General features: G+C 40.5%; 1 protein-coding gene across 1 annotated transcript in view; it reads right to left on the bottom strand.

The window, feature by feature from the left end:
* vps26c (VPS26 endosomal protein sorting factor C) overlaps window positions 1-19,725 on the bottom strand; it is a 51,172-nt gene that overhangs the window by 19,507 nt on the left and 11,940 nt on the right. Inside the window, exons 2-3 of the mRNA XM_043701352.1 lie at window positions 8,413-8,556; window positions 7,596-7,745 (exon numbers count right to left, since the gene is read on the bottom strand). Coding sequence (XP_043557287.1) covers window positions 7,596-7,745; window positions 8,413-8,556 — 294 coding nt within the window. The remainder of the gene's footprint in view (window positions 1-7,595; window positions 7,746-8,412; window positions 8,557-19,725) is intronic.

Here is a 19,725-nt window from a genome sequence, read left to right as displayed (position 1 = left end):
CTTCGGTCCAACCTGTCCATGCTGACCAGATATCTCAAACCAATCTAGTCCCACCTGCCAGCACCCAGCCCATATCCCTCCAAACTTTTCCTATTCATATACCCATCCAAATGCCTTTTAAATTTTGCAATGTACCAGCCTCCACCACTTCCTCTGGCTACTCATTCCATACACGTACCACCGTGTGTGAAAAAGTTGGCCCATAAGTCTCTCACCCTAAACCTATGCCCTCTAGTTCTGGACTCCCCAGGGAAAAGACTTGGCCTAATTACCCCATCCATGCCCCTCATAATTTTGTAAACCTCTATAAGGTCAACCCTCAGCCTCAATGCTCCAGGGAAAACAGCCCCAGCCTGTTCAGCCTCTCCCTATAGCTCAAATCCTCCAACCCTGGCAACATCCTTGTAAATCTTTTCTGAACCCTTTCAAGTTTCACAACATCTTTCCAATAGGAAGGAAACCAGAATTGCAAGCAATATTCCAACAGTGGCCTAACCAATGTCCTGTACAGCCACATCATGACCTCCCAATCCCTATACTCAACACTCTGACCAATAAAGGAAAGCATATCAAATGCCTTCTTCACTATCCCATCTACCTGCGACTCCACTTTCAAGGAGCTATGAACCTGCACTCCAAGGTCTCTTTGTTCAGCAACACTCCGTAGGACCTTACCATTAAGTGTATAAGTCCTGCTAAGATTTGCTTTCCCAAAATGCAGCACCTCGCATTTATCTGAATTAAACTCCATCTGCCACTTCTCAGCCCATTGGCCCATCTGGTCAAAATCCTGTTGTAATCTGAGGTAACCCTCTTTGCTGTCCACTACATCTCCAATTTTGGTGTCAAGCATGGATAAATGGCATTCCAGGAATCCAAGGTTACAGAATTCTAGCTATTGATACCTTAGATGACAGAAGTTTATTTGCCATAGCTTGACCTCAAACGACACTACAACAGAGAATACCAAATCTTTGATAATCAGTAATCAGAAATCTGAAATATAGGTTTCATCACTTGCTGCTGACCTTCAGTTTTGGATAATTGACCTTACAACCAAGCTAAAAAATTCATCTCCAGCTGGGAGTCACCTCGACCAATAATCCATATTATTCATGTTCCTTAATGCCTATTTTAATCATGGTTCAGCACCAAGATTTAACAAATCGAACATTTCATCTGAAGCATAGTCATAACTTCAAAGTTTTTTTTAATATAAACTTAGTATTCTACTGAAAAGTCAACTTAGAACAATGCAAGTTAACCTCACTGCAACATGAACAAAATGTGCACCATCAGATGAGACAAATACAACAAAACAAAAAGATAAACAAAGCTCAAACAGCAAGTAACACAGCTTTGAAAGAATAGACAAGTTGCTTCTTGAAAATACCATGTTTCATTCCAAATTAAGACATTATTAAAAGATTTGGGAATAAAAGCAAGGCACTTTCACATAGTTTGTCAAAATAAAAACTGCAGTGCTGCTGCATCACTTAGTTCCAGCTGGTATAAATACAAGCTCAATAAAATTGCACATGATATTGAGGCCACAATGTGATCTGTCATGACCTAATCAAATGATGGAGCAGGTTTGATAATCTGAATGAACTGTTACTGCTCCTAACTCATAGTTTGTACAGATAAATTGCTTGACAAGTGAGTCAGAGGTATGATGGAAGACATGAAAGTAGAGTTGAAGCAAAAAGCAAATCAGCCATAATCTTATTAATTGGTAGAACAGGCTAGATGGACCAAATGGCCTTTTCCGGATCTAAATGTGTAAACTGGATCCATAAATTTAAGAACGAACTGAACACACATTTGTTTCAAATCTGGTAAGCCACTTCACCTTGCTTTTGGTGGGAGGGGAATAATTCATTTCCAATGATTAAAAAGACAAAGAAACTTCATACTGCAATTATTATTGTAAACTAGAAGCAATGCACATTTTGGCTTATACAGCTCAAGATTACCCTATATTCAGCACTGTATCTCAGGACAGAAATAAAAGTATCTGAATACAGTTAGCTCCCCACATATTAAACTCAGTAAGGTGATTCCACAATGGAATCACATGTTGGAACTGAATACTTTCTTTCCCTCTCTCCCTGGAGCAGCCACTGGACTTTAAAAAAAACTTAATAGCTGCTGGAAGCATTCCAGTAGTGTGTTCAAGAATCAGGTTGATAGGGGCAAGGAGTGAACATAAGACATAGGAACAGAAATTAGGCCATTTAGCCCATCAAGTTTTTTCTGCCGTTCAATCATTCTATCAGTAATACTTGATACTCAAGAACCTATCTGTCTTCAATGTACATAATGACCTGGCCTCCACAGCCTTCTGTGCAATGGATTCCAAAGATTCACCACTCTCAGGCTGAAGAAGTTTCTCCTTATCTCAATTCTAAAAAGTCTTCCCTTTACTATAAGGCTGTGCCCTCGGGTCCTAGTCTCTCCGAACAATGGAAACATCTTCCCAACGTCCACTGTGTCCAGGCCATTCAGTGTTCTGTATGTTTCAATTAGATCCCCCCTCATCCTTCTAAACTCGGAGTATAAACCCAGAGTCTTCAAATGTTCCTCATACGTTAAGCCTTTCATTCCTGGGACCATTCTCATGAAAGTCCTCTGAACATTATCCAGAGCCAGTACATCTTCCTGAGATATGGGGCCCAAAACTGCACACAATACTCCAAACGTGACCTGACCAGAGCCTCAGAGAGCCTCAAAAGCTTTTATATTCAAGTCCTTTCAAAATAAATGCCTTCATTTCATTTGCCTTCCTGACTCAACCTGCAAGATTACCTTGAAAGAATCTTGGACAAGAACTCCCAAGTCTCTTTGCACTTCAGACTTCTGAATTTTCTCCCCATTTAGAAAATAGTCTATGCCTCTATTCTTATCAAAGTGTATGGTCTCACACTTTCCCATGTTGCACTCCATTTGCCACTTCTTTGCCCACTCTCCTAACCTGTCCAAATACTTCTCCAGCATCCCCCCTCCTCAATGTTACTTGTCCCTCTACCTATCTTTGTACCATCTGCAAACTTGGCCAGAATACCCTCAGTTCCTTCATCTAGATCATTAATGTATAAAGTGAAGAGGTGTGGTCCCAACACAGCCTTGCGGAACACCACTTGTCACTGAGAAAGGCCCTTTTATCCCCACCCTCTGCTTTCTGTCAGACAGCCAAGCTCCTGTCCATGCTAGCAACTTGTCTCTAACACCATGGGACCTTATCTTACTCAGTAGCCTCCCATGCGGCAACTTGTCAAAGGCCTTCTTGAAGTCCAGGTAGGTAACAACCATTGGCTCTCCTTGGTCTAACCTACTCGTTACTTCTTCAAAGAGTTCTAGCAGATTTGTCAGACTTGACCTCCCCTTGATGAAACCATGCTGACTTTGGCCTATTTTACAATACACTTCCAAGGATTCGGAAATCTTATCCTTCACAATGGATTCCAGGATCTTACTCATGACCAAGGTTAGCTAATAGGTCTGTAATTTTTTGTCTTTTGCCTTATAATCTTTTTAAATAGGGGTGGCACATTAGTAATTTTCCAGTCCTCTGGGACCCTCCCTGTTTCTAGTGATTCCTGAAATATCACCACTAATGCTTCCACTATCTCTTCAGCTACCTCCATTAGAACTCTGGGATGTTACACAGGGGATTTATCCATCTTCAGACCATTCAGTTTTTCTAGCACCTTCTCCTTGGTGGTGGCCACCATACTCAGCTCTGCCCCCTCACTCTCTTGAATAGAGATATTACTCGCGTCTTCTACTGTGAAGACTAAATTATTCCATTCCTCAGCCATTTACTTGTTCCACATTACTATCTCTCCAGCGTCATTTTCCCATGGTCCAATGTTCACTTTTGCCTCTGTTTTACCATTTATATATCTAAAGAAACTCTTAGAGTCTTCCTTTATATTACTGGCTAGCTTACCCTCATATTTAATAATTGCCCTCTGCTGGTCTTTGTAAGCTTCCCAACCCTCTGGTTTCCCACTACCCTACACCAAATTATAAGCTTTCTCTTTGCTTTTATGCTATCCCTGACCTCCCTAGTCAGCCAGGGTTGCCTCATCCTCCCTGTACCATGTTTCTTTTTCCTTAAGATGAATCTCTGCTGTGGCTCCTGAATTACTCCCAGAAACTCCCGCTATTGCTGTTCCACTGTTTTTCCTGCTCGGCTCCTCTCCCTGTCAATTCTACCCAGCTCCTCCCTCATGCCTCTGTAGTTGCCTTTATTCAGCTGTAATATCATTACCTCTATCTCCTCCCTCTTAAATTGCAGGGTAAATTCAATCATATTATGATCAATGCCTCCAAACAGTTCCTTCACCTTAAGATCCCTTATCAAGTCTGCCTCACTGCACAACGCTAAAGCCAGTATTGCCTGTTCCTTAGTGGGACTCCACCACAAGCTGCTCCAAAAAGCCATCATACCGACATTTCTTAAATTTGTTTTCTTGCAATCCACCAGCAATCTGATTTTTCCAGTCCACCTGCAGATTGAACTCCATGTTCACTGTAACTTTTCCTTTCCTGCACATCTTTTCTATATCCTAGTGTATCTTGAGTCCCAGCTCCTGACTACTGTTTGAAGGCCTGTATATAACTCCAACTATTGAGCGATTCCTCAATTCTACCCACCCAGATTCTACACAATCTGACCCTAATTTGTTTCTTACTAATAAGGCAAACCCACCCCTCTGTATTTTCGATAGAATGCATATCCTTAAATATTCAGCTACCAATCCTGAACCCCTTGCAGCCGCATCTCCATGATGCCCACAATGTCATACCTTGGAGAAAGTGAGGACTGCAGATACTGGAGATCAGAATCGAGAGTGTGGTGCTGGAAAAGCACAGGTCATGCAGCATCCCAGAAGCAGGAGAATCAACGTTTCAGGCATAAGCCCGTCATCAGGAATGAGGCTTATGGGCTGGGGAGCTGAGAGGTAAATGGGAGGAGGAGTGGATGCCTACCTTGAAGAAGTTCTCCTCCTTTCTCTACAAGGCCCCAACTCCCTCCCATTTACCACTCAGCCCCTCAACCCACAAGCCTCATTCCTGATGAAGGGCTTATGCCCGAAACATCGATTCTCCTGTTCCTCGGATGCTGCCTGACCTGCTGTGCTTTTCCAGCACCACACACTCGACCATGTCATATTTGCCAATTTTAACCTGCGCCACAAGCTTTTACCTTATTCCTTATACTGTGTGGATTCAGATAGAACATCTTCAGTCCTGTATTAACCATTCCTCTTCTCGTGGTCATTCGTTTGTCAAGTGTGCTTGAAGTTGGATTGCTAACCCTTTCCAAACACTATCCTATTTGTGTTTTGCTGGAGATTTTAAGAAGCCCTCTTGAATTCTACACTCTTACCTCCTTCTTGCATTAAAGTTTTCTAATTTCCCCAATAACTAAATCATCCAATCATATCCCATCCTACCCCACACCCCCCCCCAACACACATTTAGTTTAAAGCCCTGCCAATAGCCCTAATTATGTGATTCGCTAGGATCTGGTGTCAGCACAGTTCAGATGAAGACTGCTCCATCGGAACAGTTCCCTTCTTCCCCAGTACTGGTGCCAATGTGCCATAAATTCGAACCCATTTCTCCCACATAAATCTTTGCACCATGCATTTACCTGCTTAATCTTATTGACTCTGTGCCAATTAGCTTGTGGCTCAGGTAGCGATCCTGAGATTACCTTTTTGATTTGGCTTTCTAAATTTAGCTCCAAGTTGTTCATGCTCCCTTAGCAGAACCTCTGCCCTAGTTTTATTTACGTCGTTGGTACCTACATGGACCAAGACTACTGAATCTTTACTCTTGTACTCGAAGTTCCTCTGCAGCCTAGATGAGAAATCCCAAAACAGAGCACCAGGCAGTCAACACAACCTTTGGGACTCTCGATCCTGGTCACAAAGAACAGTGTCTATGCCTCTAACTATATTATCCCTAATTACGACAATATTTCTCTTCTCCCCTCCCACCCCCACTTGAATGACTCCCTGTACCATAGTGTTGCAGTCAGCCAGCTCATCCTCTCTGCAGTCCCCATTCCTGTCCATACAGGGAACAAAACTCTTGAACTTGTTGGACAAGGACAGGGGCTGAGGCTCCTGCAACTGTACCTCCTGGATCCCTCTCCCTGCCTCACGCACTGCCACACCCTTCTGTCCCTGACCATTAGCCAAATTCAAGTTATTTAGTCTAAGACTGTCTCCTGAAACACAATATCCAGGTAACTCCTCCCCTTCCTGATGTATCGCAGTGTTTGGAGCTCGGACTCCAGCTCATCAACCTTGAGCCAGAGTTCTTCCAGCAACCAACATCTACTACAAACAAGGTCACTGGGAACCACAGCGGGATCCACCTGCTCCCACACTATGCAGAAACAACACACCACCTGACCCTTCATTCTTATTGCATTTAATTAGTTTTGAATTTGATTGCGTTTGCAATGGGAAAGCAAATTGGAGCACACAAGGTACTGGGGTGAAAGGACAAGGAGGGTAGCAGCAGCAAAAGAGGCAGGTGATGAGCTGCAGGGAGGGTAGTGGTATTGGGAGAAGAATGGTGAGGAGGCCGGGAAAGGAAAATGGGCTGCAAGGTTAGTGAGGGACAAGGAGCATAAAGAGATGATGATTAGGATGACAAAAGAGGAAGAGAGTGAGAAAGGAGGAGTGTGGCAATATGGAGAAAGAAAACAGCAGTAAGGCTCAGAACGAGCAGACTGCGCAGTTACTACAAACAAGAGTGAAAATTTGCATCAACCAAGTGCGCAGTTAGATGCCAAAGAGCAAAAAAATCTGAAGAAAACAGCAAGAGTCAGCCATTTTAAGCTTTCAAAAGTTATGAAAATAAATTTGTACACAATTTTCTGAGTTATGCCAATAAAATGTAGAGTCAGCAACTTTTCCTTCCCTTTTAACACTTTAAATTTATTTCATTTCAGGTACTTCAAATGTGACAGGGTTTGGCACATTCAAATGTCATCGAAGGCACATTATAAATGCAATGATTGCTTTATATTTACAAGTAGCTAGAGTCGAAGACCACTTCTGAACTTCTGACCACCACTTTACTTAAAGCTGTATTATGCTGATCTATTACTGCATCTCATATCACAGCAACTCATATCTTGCGATGGCTTACTGCATTTTGTTAGAAGCATTTATTCTTTATTCTCAATTTTTTTTGGAAGAGAACCTTTCAGCTTGCTTTTATTCCCCTAAATCTCAACATTTCAGAGTTTAAAATACCAGTAAGCTAAAGTGCACCACTTGTAAATCATAGGAGGCTGAGGTTAACAGAAAGCAAATTTAGACAAGATGCTTAATGGATAGTAAATCTAATATAATCCCTTATATTCCAATAAATGTTCCAGTTATTCCTAAAGATTGCAGCTTCTGGTGGACTCAAAGGGGAATGGAACATTATAAAAGTCAGACAAGAAAATTCTCGCTTCTGACTCATCCAAGTCCAGCCCCAATTAAGTTACAGCAAAAATGATGACACTGTAATAATTAATTGAACACGATCTAAACCTAATACACACTGCTGTCACTTACCTGAATATTTACAAAGACTCCATGGTATGTCTCATACATAACTTTACTGCCTTTAACCTTCAGTGGGAATTCAAAAGGAATTTCTGTCCGGCCACTTGGAAGCTTTCCCGCCTTGGTTACCTCTATGCTATTGCTGATGAGCTGGATCGGCTGGGGAAAGAGCAAAAGTCAGTGCTGAAACTTCAAAACAAGTTAAGCCACAAAGTTTGTAATGTTTTGGGGAGTAGTCTTGAAATGCTAAGGTTCAGTGTGAGACATGTGTGTATCTCACATTCACAGTTCAAATGCAGAAGGTGAAGTCCCAGAACTCAGCTCCAATGGTGGGTGATACTGTTCCATTGCAGTGAACACAGATTGCAAATTTCATTAACCTGCAACACATCCAAGCTCAGAACAGCACACTCCATCCTAGAAGTAAAACATCTTTGTGAACTCTATATGTTCCACATTCTTTTATCTTTGTGTAAAACAATAAACATAATGCACATTTCATACTTGGGGAACAAACAGACCTTTGAATATATGCTGGTTGTCTCTTCTTGGAAAGGAAACATTGAAGGTGATCCCCTAAGTCTGCACTCATTAGTAATCTAGTTCTTTGCATTGCACAGCAAACTAGCACAAAACTGGAAGGTTATTGCAGAAGCAAAGTGGTGTACAGCTCTCCTCCAAAAATGGTAAACATTCCCAGTTAAGTGCTGCGATATTAGTTCAGTTATTCCAATAGACACCAAGCAAGAGAAATATAATTTTTCAAAAATTTATTGTCACCATTAGCTAATTTAAAGAGGAAAGAAGTGGGGACAACCTTGCATACCTTGACAGAGTTGTAGAAAGCTTCAAATACACCAACACTCTTTGCACTGAGTTGCAGGCTAACAACTCCATCCATGGCCAAGGTGATTCCCTGGTGCTGAATGGCTTCTTTACTGGATAAAATTACGACTCCAGACAGAGTTTCCTGCAATAGAGCCATAGCACTGATCATAAAATCTTGCCGTTATTTATTCCATTTCACACCATTTAACTTGCCCCATCCATCAGCAAACCATTTTATTGTACGCTTCTTTTAAAAACAAGTGCTAAAAAATTCTCCTGGCATATAGAAAGACAGCTCAATGAATGCAGAGATTTGTCACCTGTTTAATTATCACAACATTGTAAATTGTATACAACAATTGGGTGTTGTTACTTTTATTCAGATAATGAAAATTAATTGGGAACCTACCCATGTTCACATTTATAGAGACAATGAAGACCCAAGATCAATTCCGAACTGCCCCAGCAGGTATATAACATACCTAAACTGGTTGTTTAAACAATAATTTAAGAGTCTTTGACACAGTTTGACGTCCCTCTGTCAGAACCAGAAGGTCCAGGTTCAAATTCCACTTGCCCTAGATGCGTCATAACATGTCCGAACAGGTTAATTAAAGACACTTGCCTTTGTTAAAAGCTTGACCAGAGGAAATCACTTATAATCAAGCCCCACTACTCAACCAGTCACACTATTAGTATAAACGTGTTAACGCAATCATTAAAATTCAGTTCTTTGCATATTATCATTCGGAATAAAGCCACTTGCATCAACCTTCTTCAATGAACTTAAAAGAAGTTCTTGAAAGAAGTTCTTTTCAAGACCAATCAAAACTATGTCTAATTATTTAATCAGTCAACATGCCAATTAATGAGCATTTTTTTTAAAACTTATTTTGCATAAATTCTTGCTCCCTGTGACATCCGGAATTCTTGTGTCCGTCCTGATGAGTGCGATGGGAAAAGCATCGGCAGCATGTATCTTCCTTCAACAAAATTTTCAGCAGACACCCTTAGAATGTGCCAGGAATTACAACAACAACCAACTTAACATTAAAATTCAAGCTTGTAATTGGTTCATTTATGCTTCTGAGAAATTACATATATTCATAGGCAGGGACCTGTCCTCTGCAGGGAGAAAGGAACATATCCCAGCATTGCAAGCTTTTGGAATCAAAAACTATGGGAATAAAAGCCCATGGAACATTCTTGATGGATCAATTTGCCAATGTATCAGCATTTATTACACCCTTGTTTAGAAAGGGAAGGAGACAAACAGGTTAGCCCCCCACCATATGCCAATGAGTTTAACATCCATTATTGAAAAACATCGGTGTCTATTATAAAAGGATGTAATAGCAGAGCAATTGGAAATATGCATGATCAAACAAAGGAAAAATCATGCCTAACAAACTTGTCAGCATTTCTTATGGCGGTAACAAACAGTATAGATAAAGGGCAAGTAGAGAATGTCATATTTGGATTTTCAAGAGTTCGATAAATTACTACCAGGTGGACTAATGAATAAAATAAGAGCTCATGGTTTTGTAGGTAGTATATTAGCATGGGTAGAATATCAGTTATCTAATAATAGATGGAGAATTGGAATAAGCGGACATTTTCAGGATAGCAACCTGTAAAGAATGGAACACCACATGAATCAGTCTTGGGGCCACAATTACTTTGAATACATATTAAAGACTTATGATGACAGAAGTGAATGTACTACCGCTAAGTTTGCAGCTGTCACAAACATGAGTGTAAAGGCAAGTTGTGAGGATGATACAGGTAGTCAATAGACAGATTAAGTCTATAGGGAAAATAAAACTTTCCCATATAATATCAGAAAATATGAGGCTGTGCACTTTGGCAGAAAGGTTAGAGGAGCTAAATATTACTTAAATACAGAAAGACTGCAGAAAGCTGGAGCACAGAGGAAGTCCTTGTGTATAATCATAGAAAAGCTAGTATACAAGTTTAGCAGATAATAGAAGGCAAAGAGAATATTGGCTGTTATTTCAAAGAGAATGATACATTAAAAACAGGGCAATCTTACTAAAGCTATACAAGGTACAAGTCAGACTACAGCAGTTTTGGGCCCCTTATCAAAACAAAGATATACTGGCAATGGAGACGGTCCAGAGAAGGTTCACTACACTAATACCAAATATAGAGGGCCTGCCTTATAAGGACAGGTTCAGCAGATGGAGTTTGAGGAAGGGTTGTCAGACCCAAAACAGAGTCTGCTTTCACTGGATGAATGCACCCAACCCTGTTGAGTTTCTCCAGAAATTTCTGTTTTAGCTTTAGCAGATTGACCTTGTACTTTTTGTAATCTAGAAGAATGAAAAGTGACTTCATTGTATCATACAAGGTAGATGTGGAAAGGTCGATTCTCTTTGTGGGAATGTCTAGAACCAGAAGGCAGAATAAGTGATTACTCTTTTAAAACAGAAATGAGTCAGAATTTCTTCCGAGGGTAGTGAATTTGTAGAATTCTTTACAACAGAAGGTTGAGACTGGGCTGCTAAATATATTCAAAGCTGAGACAGACGGTGTTTATACTGCTAGACATTGCAAAAAAAGGCATGAAAGTGCAAGTGAAGATTATCAGTTCAACCTGATCTCATCAAGTAAGGTCGTGGACTTGATAGGCTGAATTGCTTGCTTTGTTCCTGTGTCCTGTGGTGAAAGAATGCTTTTTGACACCACCACCTGAATAGAACAGCTCCAGTTTTAAGGGTTACCTCCAATGTTTTGAATTCACCCAGAGGAAATAGCTTACGTAAATTTTATGAAAGGGCATACAATCTGAAATATTAGCATTCTCTTCTCCCCACAGTTGCTGCTTCATCTGCTAGTTACTTCCAGCATTTGCTGTTGGACTATAACCTGGTGTTGTGTGATTTTTAACTTTGTACACCCCAGTCCAACACCGGCATCTCCAAATCATCATTACACCACCAGGTTATCACAAGAAAGAATCACACCTGAGGATTCGCTTAAGTTCAAGTCTTCTACATCACTGAATCTCAGTCTGGTACTCAATTTCCACAGATATGGACTAGAATTATGAAGAAAAAGCCAAACAGAACCACCTGCAGAACCTCTCATAAGAAGGGGAATGTTTGCATATATTCCATATGTATAAGAGAATGAAGAGTAGCCCATAAAAACCGAAAGAACTGCGGATGCTGTAAATCAGAAACAAAAACAGAAATTACTGGAAAAGCTCTGAGGAAAGGCCACTCAACGTTAATTAATTTCTCTCCACAGATGCTATCAGACCTGCTGAGCCTTTCCAGCAATTTCTCTTCTTCTTTGTAAAGAGTAGCCCATCCTGTGGAAGAATGAGAAAACAAAGACAGGCTAATTGAATTAAAGAGTTGCAAATTTTGAAAAGAAACATTTAGATTTCAGAAATAATTTGGGAAACTAAGGGCATGGCAGCTGAAAGATCAACATCCAAGAGTGAAAATCTGAGAAAAAAAAACACAGAAAATGCTGGAGGAACTCAGGTCTGGCTGCATCTAAGTAAAGGGAAACAGTTCATATTGAGTCGAATATGACTTCTCCAGAACTTGAAAATCTTGTGTCAAAAGAGTATGTTTGCTTGATCATAAACATGTTTATCTTCTGATTTCGGTAGGTTCTTTAGACAAGAGAATAAATATTCAAGTACTTGCTTGGCCTAAAACCTCTAAAGTAATGATTGGGTGGCATGGTGGCTCAGTGGTTAGCACTGCAGCCTCATAGCACCAGGGTCCCAGGTTCGATTCCAGCCTCGGGTGACTGTCTGTGTGGAGTTTACACGTTTTCCCTGTGTCTGTGTGGGTTTTCCTCCAGGTGCTCCGGTTTCCTCTCAGTCCAAAAATATGCAGGTCAGTGAATTGCCCACAGTGTTAGGTGCATTAGTCAGAGGGAAATGGGTCTGGGTGGGTTACTCTTCGGAGGGTCAGTGTGGACAGGTTGGGCCAAAGGGCCTGTTTGCACGCTGTAAGGAATCTAATCTAATCTTGACAACCAAATGCTTTAGCATCACAGTGGTTGTAGCCAATGTGTATCTAATCATGGTCAGTAAAATCATTTACAGCTGTTTACCCCGACAACATACCTGTGAACAGCACTAGCTCCCAACGACTGGATTTCAAAGAACCAGCAATATGAAAAATAAATGTAGCAAAGCCAAGAAAGACTACCAATGGAAATGTGTTTCGGCCACCAAGTCAATCAAGCTACCGGATACAAGAATCAGACTTAATTCATTGACAGAAGATCAGAACTGTTTTTATAAGATATACTTAGGAGAAGGCAGTTAATGGAGTATCCAAAGGCAAAAGGAAACATTTAGAAGGCACAGATTTGCATTCTTCAGTTTTCCAACACAATACCCATAAAATAGGAGAAAATTGCAAGTAATATAGGTCCATAGATACTAGAAACACAAAAGTCCAAATATGTTGAAATGTTATCTTGAAAGATTCCCATCCTGAAATAACCGAACATTTTCCAACCTGAGTTTGCATCATTTGCTGCCTGATCAGGTCCAGTTTCCAAGGTTATCTATAGCAAAGTGGACAAAGTTAAAAATCATACAACACCAGGTTTGTTATAGCCCAACACGTTTATTTGGAAGCACGAGCTTTCGGAGTGCTGCATACCAAAGTGGTTATTGCATTTTCCTATCACCAGAGGGCAGCAAAGACATGCCTACTAAACTTTTTAATTTTAAGCCCATTAGTTTCTTTACACAGAAGTCATTTATTTTTTAAATGTACAAAAACGTTCATCAACTTCAGAACTTTCTACAGGGCAACTTACAGGAGGCACAGTAACAAAGGGTTGTCAGTCCCCATGAGATCACACGAATACTCCACCAACCCTTCCCCACTTGTTCAATAGAACACATTAATTTCAGGTCAAGGAGGAAATTGAGGAAAGAGTGCAAGATGGGGACAAAGGAAGGGGAAGGAAGTGATCCCATTATTCCTTAGAAGACAAAGCATCCAGCAACCTCTTGCAAAGTAACTTCAGCACATGACTGAAGCTGACTTGATGCAAATATTGAACAGGAGTTCTGAGTTTTAAACTATCCTGACAGCCCAAAGGGTCTCTTCTCACTACTTCCCATCGCAATGTAACTGAAAGTCTAATCTTTCATTACTTATGCACATTGCAGCAAATGAATGAGTGTGACAAGGGTAAAACATCAAGAGACCGAAAACCTGCATTTCCTTACAGCTTACATGGTGCAAGGAAAAATAAACTCCATGTAAAGTACTTTACCTGCACAGAATTAGTAACATAACATCAGAGGGGCTCATTGGTTTTATGCAGCTTAATGTTTTCCATGTTTTCTCTTCACCTCCAACTTAGAATCTGACGTCACAAGACATTTAGTTCATTGTCAATGTGCTCACTTTACATAGAGCACGAGGCTTAACAGGGTACTATTTCATCCATGGAAATCATCACAGCAGAGTCCAGTCCCACACTCACCAGTTTTGTTGACACATACTTCCTGAATGATGAGAAGGAGAGGGAATCCAACCTCATCCAGGGTAATCTTTGTACTGTTATTGTCTATTGACACTGGTTAAATGGGCACAGAGCAGGTTACACTGACAACCATTGCAGTCTGGATGGCTCAGTTCCTTAACAGGTAAGCCTTTTGAGCTATCTGAATGGCAAGCTGCATTTTTAAAAATGAGAAAGTTCACCTGTGGTATCTGCTTCAACTCTATAAACAGATTTAAAACTATTAACTGCACAGCAAACTAGATCAATTCAGAAACACAAAAACTATTCAAATAAGATTATGTTAGGATTGGTACAAAATGCAGTTGATTTCTTTAATAAGGATTTTATTTTGCTGCACAGGGTGAAGCTTTTTTTTGTTTCTGCCCAATTATTAATCTCCCAGGTGATCAAAGCATTTTTCTTCAGTTCCAAACTCAATATTTTCTTAGTCCTGCAGTAGTGATAAGCAAGCAATGTTATGTCAGGAGTGGGTAATTTTCAAGGTGATACTAGTCCGTAAGCGTCACCCATTACATAAGCTACAGACAGATTCATGAGGACTTGCTTCTGTTTTAATTAGCAGCTCTGCTAATTAGCATCTGCCACTTATTGATATTATAAAGCAACTTTCCAACAAAATTCAACAGCTAAGCAAATTATCAAGTATCAGTCTTTTAAACAGTTAATTTAAGAAATAAGAAAAATAAATGGTGTCAACCCTTGATTCATGTATCATTTCATGCAATATGCAGGTCAGCTGATCTTCCATTCAGCCCACAAAGTATATTTTTAATTTTAAACTCCGCTGTCCATTTTGGACTGGGGTCCCAGGTTAGATTCAAAATCCTGATCTCCAATTCTCTTTTCTCTCCAAAGTCATCAAATGTGCGTTACCTGGCAAATGTACATGCCCCCTTCCCAAGATGTTTTGATTGAATCCATCCAATGAGGTTACTGCTTCCGTCAATACTGAAACGACTCTTCTCAAAGTCATAAATTTCAGAGACAATAACAGAAATTGCTGGAAAAATTCAGTAGGTTTAGCAGCAATTGTGGAAAGAAATGAAAATTTCTGAGGAAGGGTCACTCGACTCAAAACATTAACTCTAATTTCTCTCCATAGATGCTGCCAGACTTGCTGAGCTTTTCCAGCAATTTCTATTTTTGTCTCTGATTTACAGCATCTGCAGTTCTTTCAGTTTTTTATTCACAAATTACATGCTCAGGTCAAGGTAATGCAATGCTCTACATCTGTTTGCAACCTTTGACACAGTTTACTATCAATCCTCCTTCAATGTCTATCCACTGTCACGATGGTGAGACTGAAGTTGTTGGTTCCATTCTTATGTTGCTGTAGCCACAGGATTAACTGCATCACCTTAACCAACAGATAAAAGGAATCGATGGGAGGCCAAGCCAAAATTCATTGGATTAGATTCCCTACAGTGTGGAAACAGGCCATTTGGCCCAACAAGTCCACACCTCCGAACACTAACCCACCCAGACCCATTTCCCTCTAACTAATGCACCAAACACTTTGGGCAATTTAGCACAGCCAATTGACCTGACCTGTACATCTTTCGACTGTGGGAGGAAACTGGAGCACCTGGAGGAAACCCACATAGACATGAGGAGCACGTCAAACTTCACACAGTCACCAAAGACGGAATTTGAATCCAGGTCCCTTGCACCGTCAGGCAGCAGTGCTAACCACTGAGCCACCATGCAGTAAGCGGCTGGATCTCAACAACATGCTGACAGATTTCCTCAACATAGAGATATAAATCCTTCTCTCAACAAATCTCAAGACTGATATCCCTGACTCTTAAGCTCCTACAAATCCTCGGCAGTAAATCAAATCATAAAACAACTGAGTCAACCACATCAAAGGAACCTGATGAAGGGCCCCAATCTGAAACGCCAATTTTCTGTTAGCATTATAGGTGTTGGGATGTCATGTTCATAGAATCATTGAATCCTTACAGTGTAAAAGCAGGCCATTTGGCCGATCAAATCCAGACCGATTTGATGTTGCCTGACCTGCTCCGCCGATGTTGCCTGACCTGCTGTGCCTTTTCAGCTCCATTTTTTTATTGCCTCTGACTTCGAGCATCTGCAGTCCTGACTGTCTCCATATTATTTTCCTGCTCCTGTCATCTGTGGCATTGTGAAGGACTTATCCTTGGCTCCTAATTCTCACTCAAATGCTCAGCCTCAGCAGCATCATCCAAAAACAAAACATCAGGTTCTACACATACACATGTTGATGACCCAAATAGCCGAACTTACAATCACTTCTATTGAACCCTCTACTGTTTAAAAATTATCACACTGCTTATCTCTAATGCAGAAGCAAATTAACATTTTTCCAACGAAGTATCAGGAAGATTGAAGCTATTGTTTCCAGCACTTCCTAACAAATGTTAGTCTCTAAGCACTGGCTCCAACTCACTTGCCAACTTCCCACCATTCATAAACTTCAGCTCATCCAAATCTGTTAAGATACAGTCAACTCACACAAAATCCAATTCTCCTGTTACCTTATGCTCTTTGACATACATTATCTTCCAGTCTAACCAATGCCTTGATTTCTTTTATAATTCTTCGATCACCTCATATCTCCCTATTTGTCAAACGAACCAGAGATAAAATCTGCTTCCTCTGATTATCAACCTTTCTGCCATTAGAAACAGTTTCTCTTCACTCATTCCACAGTTTATTATTTTAAAGGCCTCCACTCTCAGGATTTGTCTACCACACCAGCAAGTCAGTTCTGAGAAGGCGTCATATCAAACTCAAAACATTAACTCGGTTTTTTGCTCTACAGATGCTGCCAGACCTGCTGAGGTCTGAGCACTTTGTTTTTTATGCACATTTTATCCCAAGATATTGCACATTTCTGCAATATTCTACTCAAATGTTCTTTAGGTTCTAAAGAGTAAACTACACCTCCTTTCTCCCATGACCTAAAAATGTTCATACCATTCTCCAGGAATATACTCAGCTCATTCACAGACAGTGAATAGAAGTGCTCCTGAAACAGAACCAATTGATATACCAATACCCATTTTCAACAGTTGAATATATTCCCTTAAGTCCACGGCTAATTTTTAATCTAGTTTGCTAATTTTTAAAAAATTACTCATTACTCCATAATCCTCTCTAATATTCTCCCAAGTCATATCTTGTCAAAGGCTTTTCTAAAGTCCAGGTACATTGTTTTTCCCCTATCTGCTATGTCTGGCACCAATTCAAACAATTATATGAGGCCCATTAAGCACAGTCAAATCTTTTGAAGTTTATGCTGGTTGTTTCTAAATTTACCTAAAATATGGTGTAATGAAAGATTCTAAACTGCAGATGTTAAATTAATTGGTCTGTAATTACCAGATTAGCTCCAACTCCAGCAGCCAGCTTCCTGTTCTTATCTGGTGACATCCAAAGAAATTAAAATTTGGCTCATCTTTACTGCAGTGCCTTCCCCACTCACAACATCAGTTCCTTCTCCAACCCACTATAATATACACAAATCTCCCAATGTAGCTTTGCATTGATTCAGGCACAAAGGAAAGGGATACCTTACTTGAGGTGAAAGTGCAGGGCCATCATCTGTGACAATTATACTCAAACCTATTGTCAGCTCCTTCAAAAGTGATCGCAAAACAAGGAATGTGGAGATAAATGTCTCTCCTACCATTCCCGTGTAACCCCATAAATTCTCCCTTCAGGCGCTTAGCTAATTCCCTTTCTAAATTCACAATAAAATCTCTCTTCAACACACAAGAAATACACCCCAGATAAATTCACTTGCTGTAAATATTCTTTTCCATCATGCCACAGTTAGTTCTTTCAACAATTACCTTAATTGACATTTTTTCAAAGCCATAAAAGTATCGAGCACGGAAATAGATCTTTCAGTCCCACTCACCCATGCTGACCAAGTTTCCCCAAACTAAACGAGTTCCACTTGCCTGCAGTTCGCCCAAACCTTTGTACATTTTTCCCATTCAAGTACCTGTTCAAAAATCTTTTAAATGTTATAACCATACCTGGATCTACCACTTCCTCTGGCAGTTCATTCAACATATGAACTACCTTGTATGAGAAAAAGTTGCCCTTCAAGTCCCTTTTAAATCTTTCTCCTCTCACCTCCAAAATATGCCCCCTAGTTTTGAACTTCTCTACCTTCGGGAAAAGATCTTTACTATTCACCTTATCTATGCCCCTCATGATTTTATAAACTCAATAAGCTTACCCCTCAACTTATGCTCCAGTGGAAGAGAGTTCTAGCTTATTCAGCCTCTCCCTATAGCTCAAATCCTCCAGTCCTGACAATATCCTTGTAAGTCTTTTCTGAACCTTCTCCAATTTCATAATATCCTTCCTAAAGGATGGTGACCAGGACTGTGCACAGTACATCGAAGTGGCCTCATCAACCTCCTGCTGAAAAATGTGTTGCTGGAAAAGTGCAGCAGGTCAGGCAGCATCCAAGGAGCAGGAGAATCGACATTTCGGGCAGAAGCCCTTCTGCAGGAATGCCCAAACATTGATTCTCCTGCTCCTTCGATGCTGCCTGACCTGCTGCGCTTTTCCAGCAACACATTTTTTAGCTCTGATCTCCAGCATCTGCAGTCCTCACTTTCAGTCTCCTGTACAACAATGTCAATTAAAGGTGATTGTGGAAAGAACTAACTGTGACATGAAGGAAAAAATATTCATAGCAAATGATTTTTCAAGAATGTATTATTTGAGAGTGTGTAGGAGAATGATTCCCTTTCTAAATTCACAATTGAGTTTGCCAAGCACCCTAAGGATGGCAAGGTGCTTCAGTGATTAGCACTGCTACCTCACAGCACCAAGGATTCTGGTTTGATTCCCCTCTCAGACAACTGTCTTTCTGGAGTTTACACATTCCCCCCAGTGTCTGTGTGGGTTTCCTCCAGGTGCTCCGGTTTCCCCCCCAGAGTCCAAAGACATACACGTTAGGTGGATTGGCAATGCCAAATTGCCCATAGTGTCTGGTGATATGCAGGCTAGGTGAATTTGCCATGGGAAATGCAAAGTTACAGGGATTGGGGGAGCGGTCTGGATGGGATGGTCCTTGGAGGGTCGGTCTGGATTTGATCGGCCAAATGGCCTGCTTTTACACTGTAAGGATTCAATGATTCTATGAACATGACATCCCAACACCTATAATGCTAACAGAAATACTTTCTCTCTATGTTTTCTGTTTACACTCAAATATTCTAACAAAACTTCACTCAACCTTCTCATCACCTAGCAGAACAATCTTAGCCTTTCAATCTGTTCACGTAATGTGGAATACCTAAACAAAGCACAGAGATCGAAGAGAACAGCAGCCAGAGTGCCCGGATATTCAGGAATGCTAACAGATATAAAGAGACTCTGTTTCTGAGCTATGATGACAACACACAGTGCACAGTTCTGCTCTCTTACCTAAGGAAAGGTTGTACTCTTCTGTGCAATACTTGATCTGTAGGCCATGAAAAAAATCAACTGATAGTTAATTTTAATACCCTCTTAAAAATACACTGCAAGTTTACACCTGAAGTCAATTCAGAGTCATCCTCCAACTTTACAACTCCATTCTCTATGTGTAATGAGATTTGACATACAGAAAGATTGTGTTTTACTTCACTGGTGAGAATGTGTATACAGTTTAAATATTGTCCTCCTGTTTCCACCCTCAGTAGAAAGAAAAAGCTCAGAGACACAGCATACCTTTATTCCAGGTTCTGGAAGGAGAAAGAATGATTATCCATGTGCATAGAGA

This window comes from Chiloscyllium plagiosum, chromosome 12, assembly GCF_004010195.1.
Source record: "Chiloscyllium plagiosum isolate BGI_BamShark_2017 chromosome 12, ASM401019v2, whole genome shotgun sequence".
Lineage (NCBI taxonomy): Eukaryota > Metazoa > Chordata > Chondrichthyes > Orectolobiformes > Hemiscylliidae > Chiloscyllium > Chiloscyllium plagiosum.
Note: the sequence above shows the minus strand (reverse complement) of the source record. Positions and strands in the feature narration are given on the sequence as shown.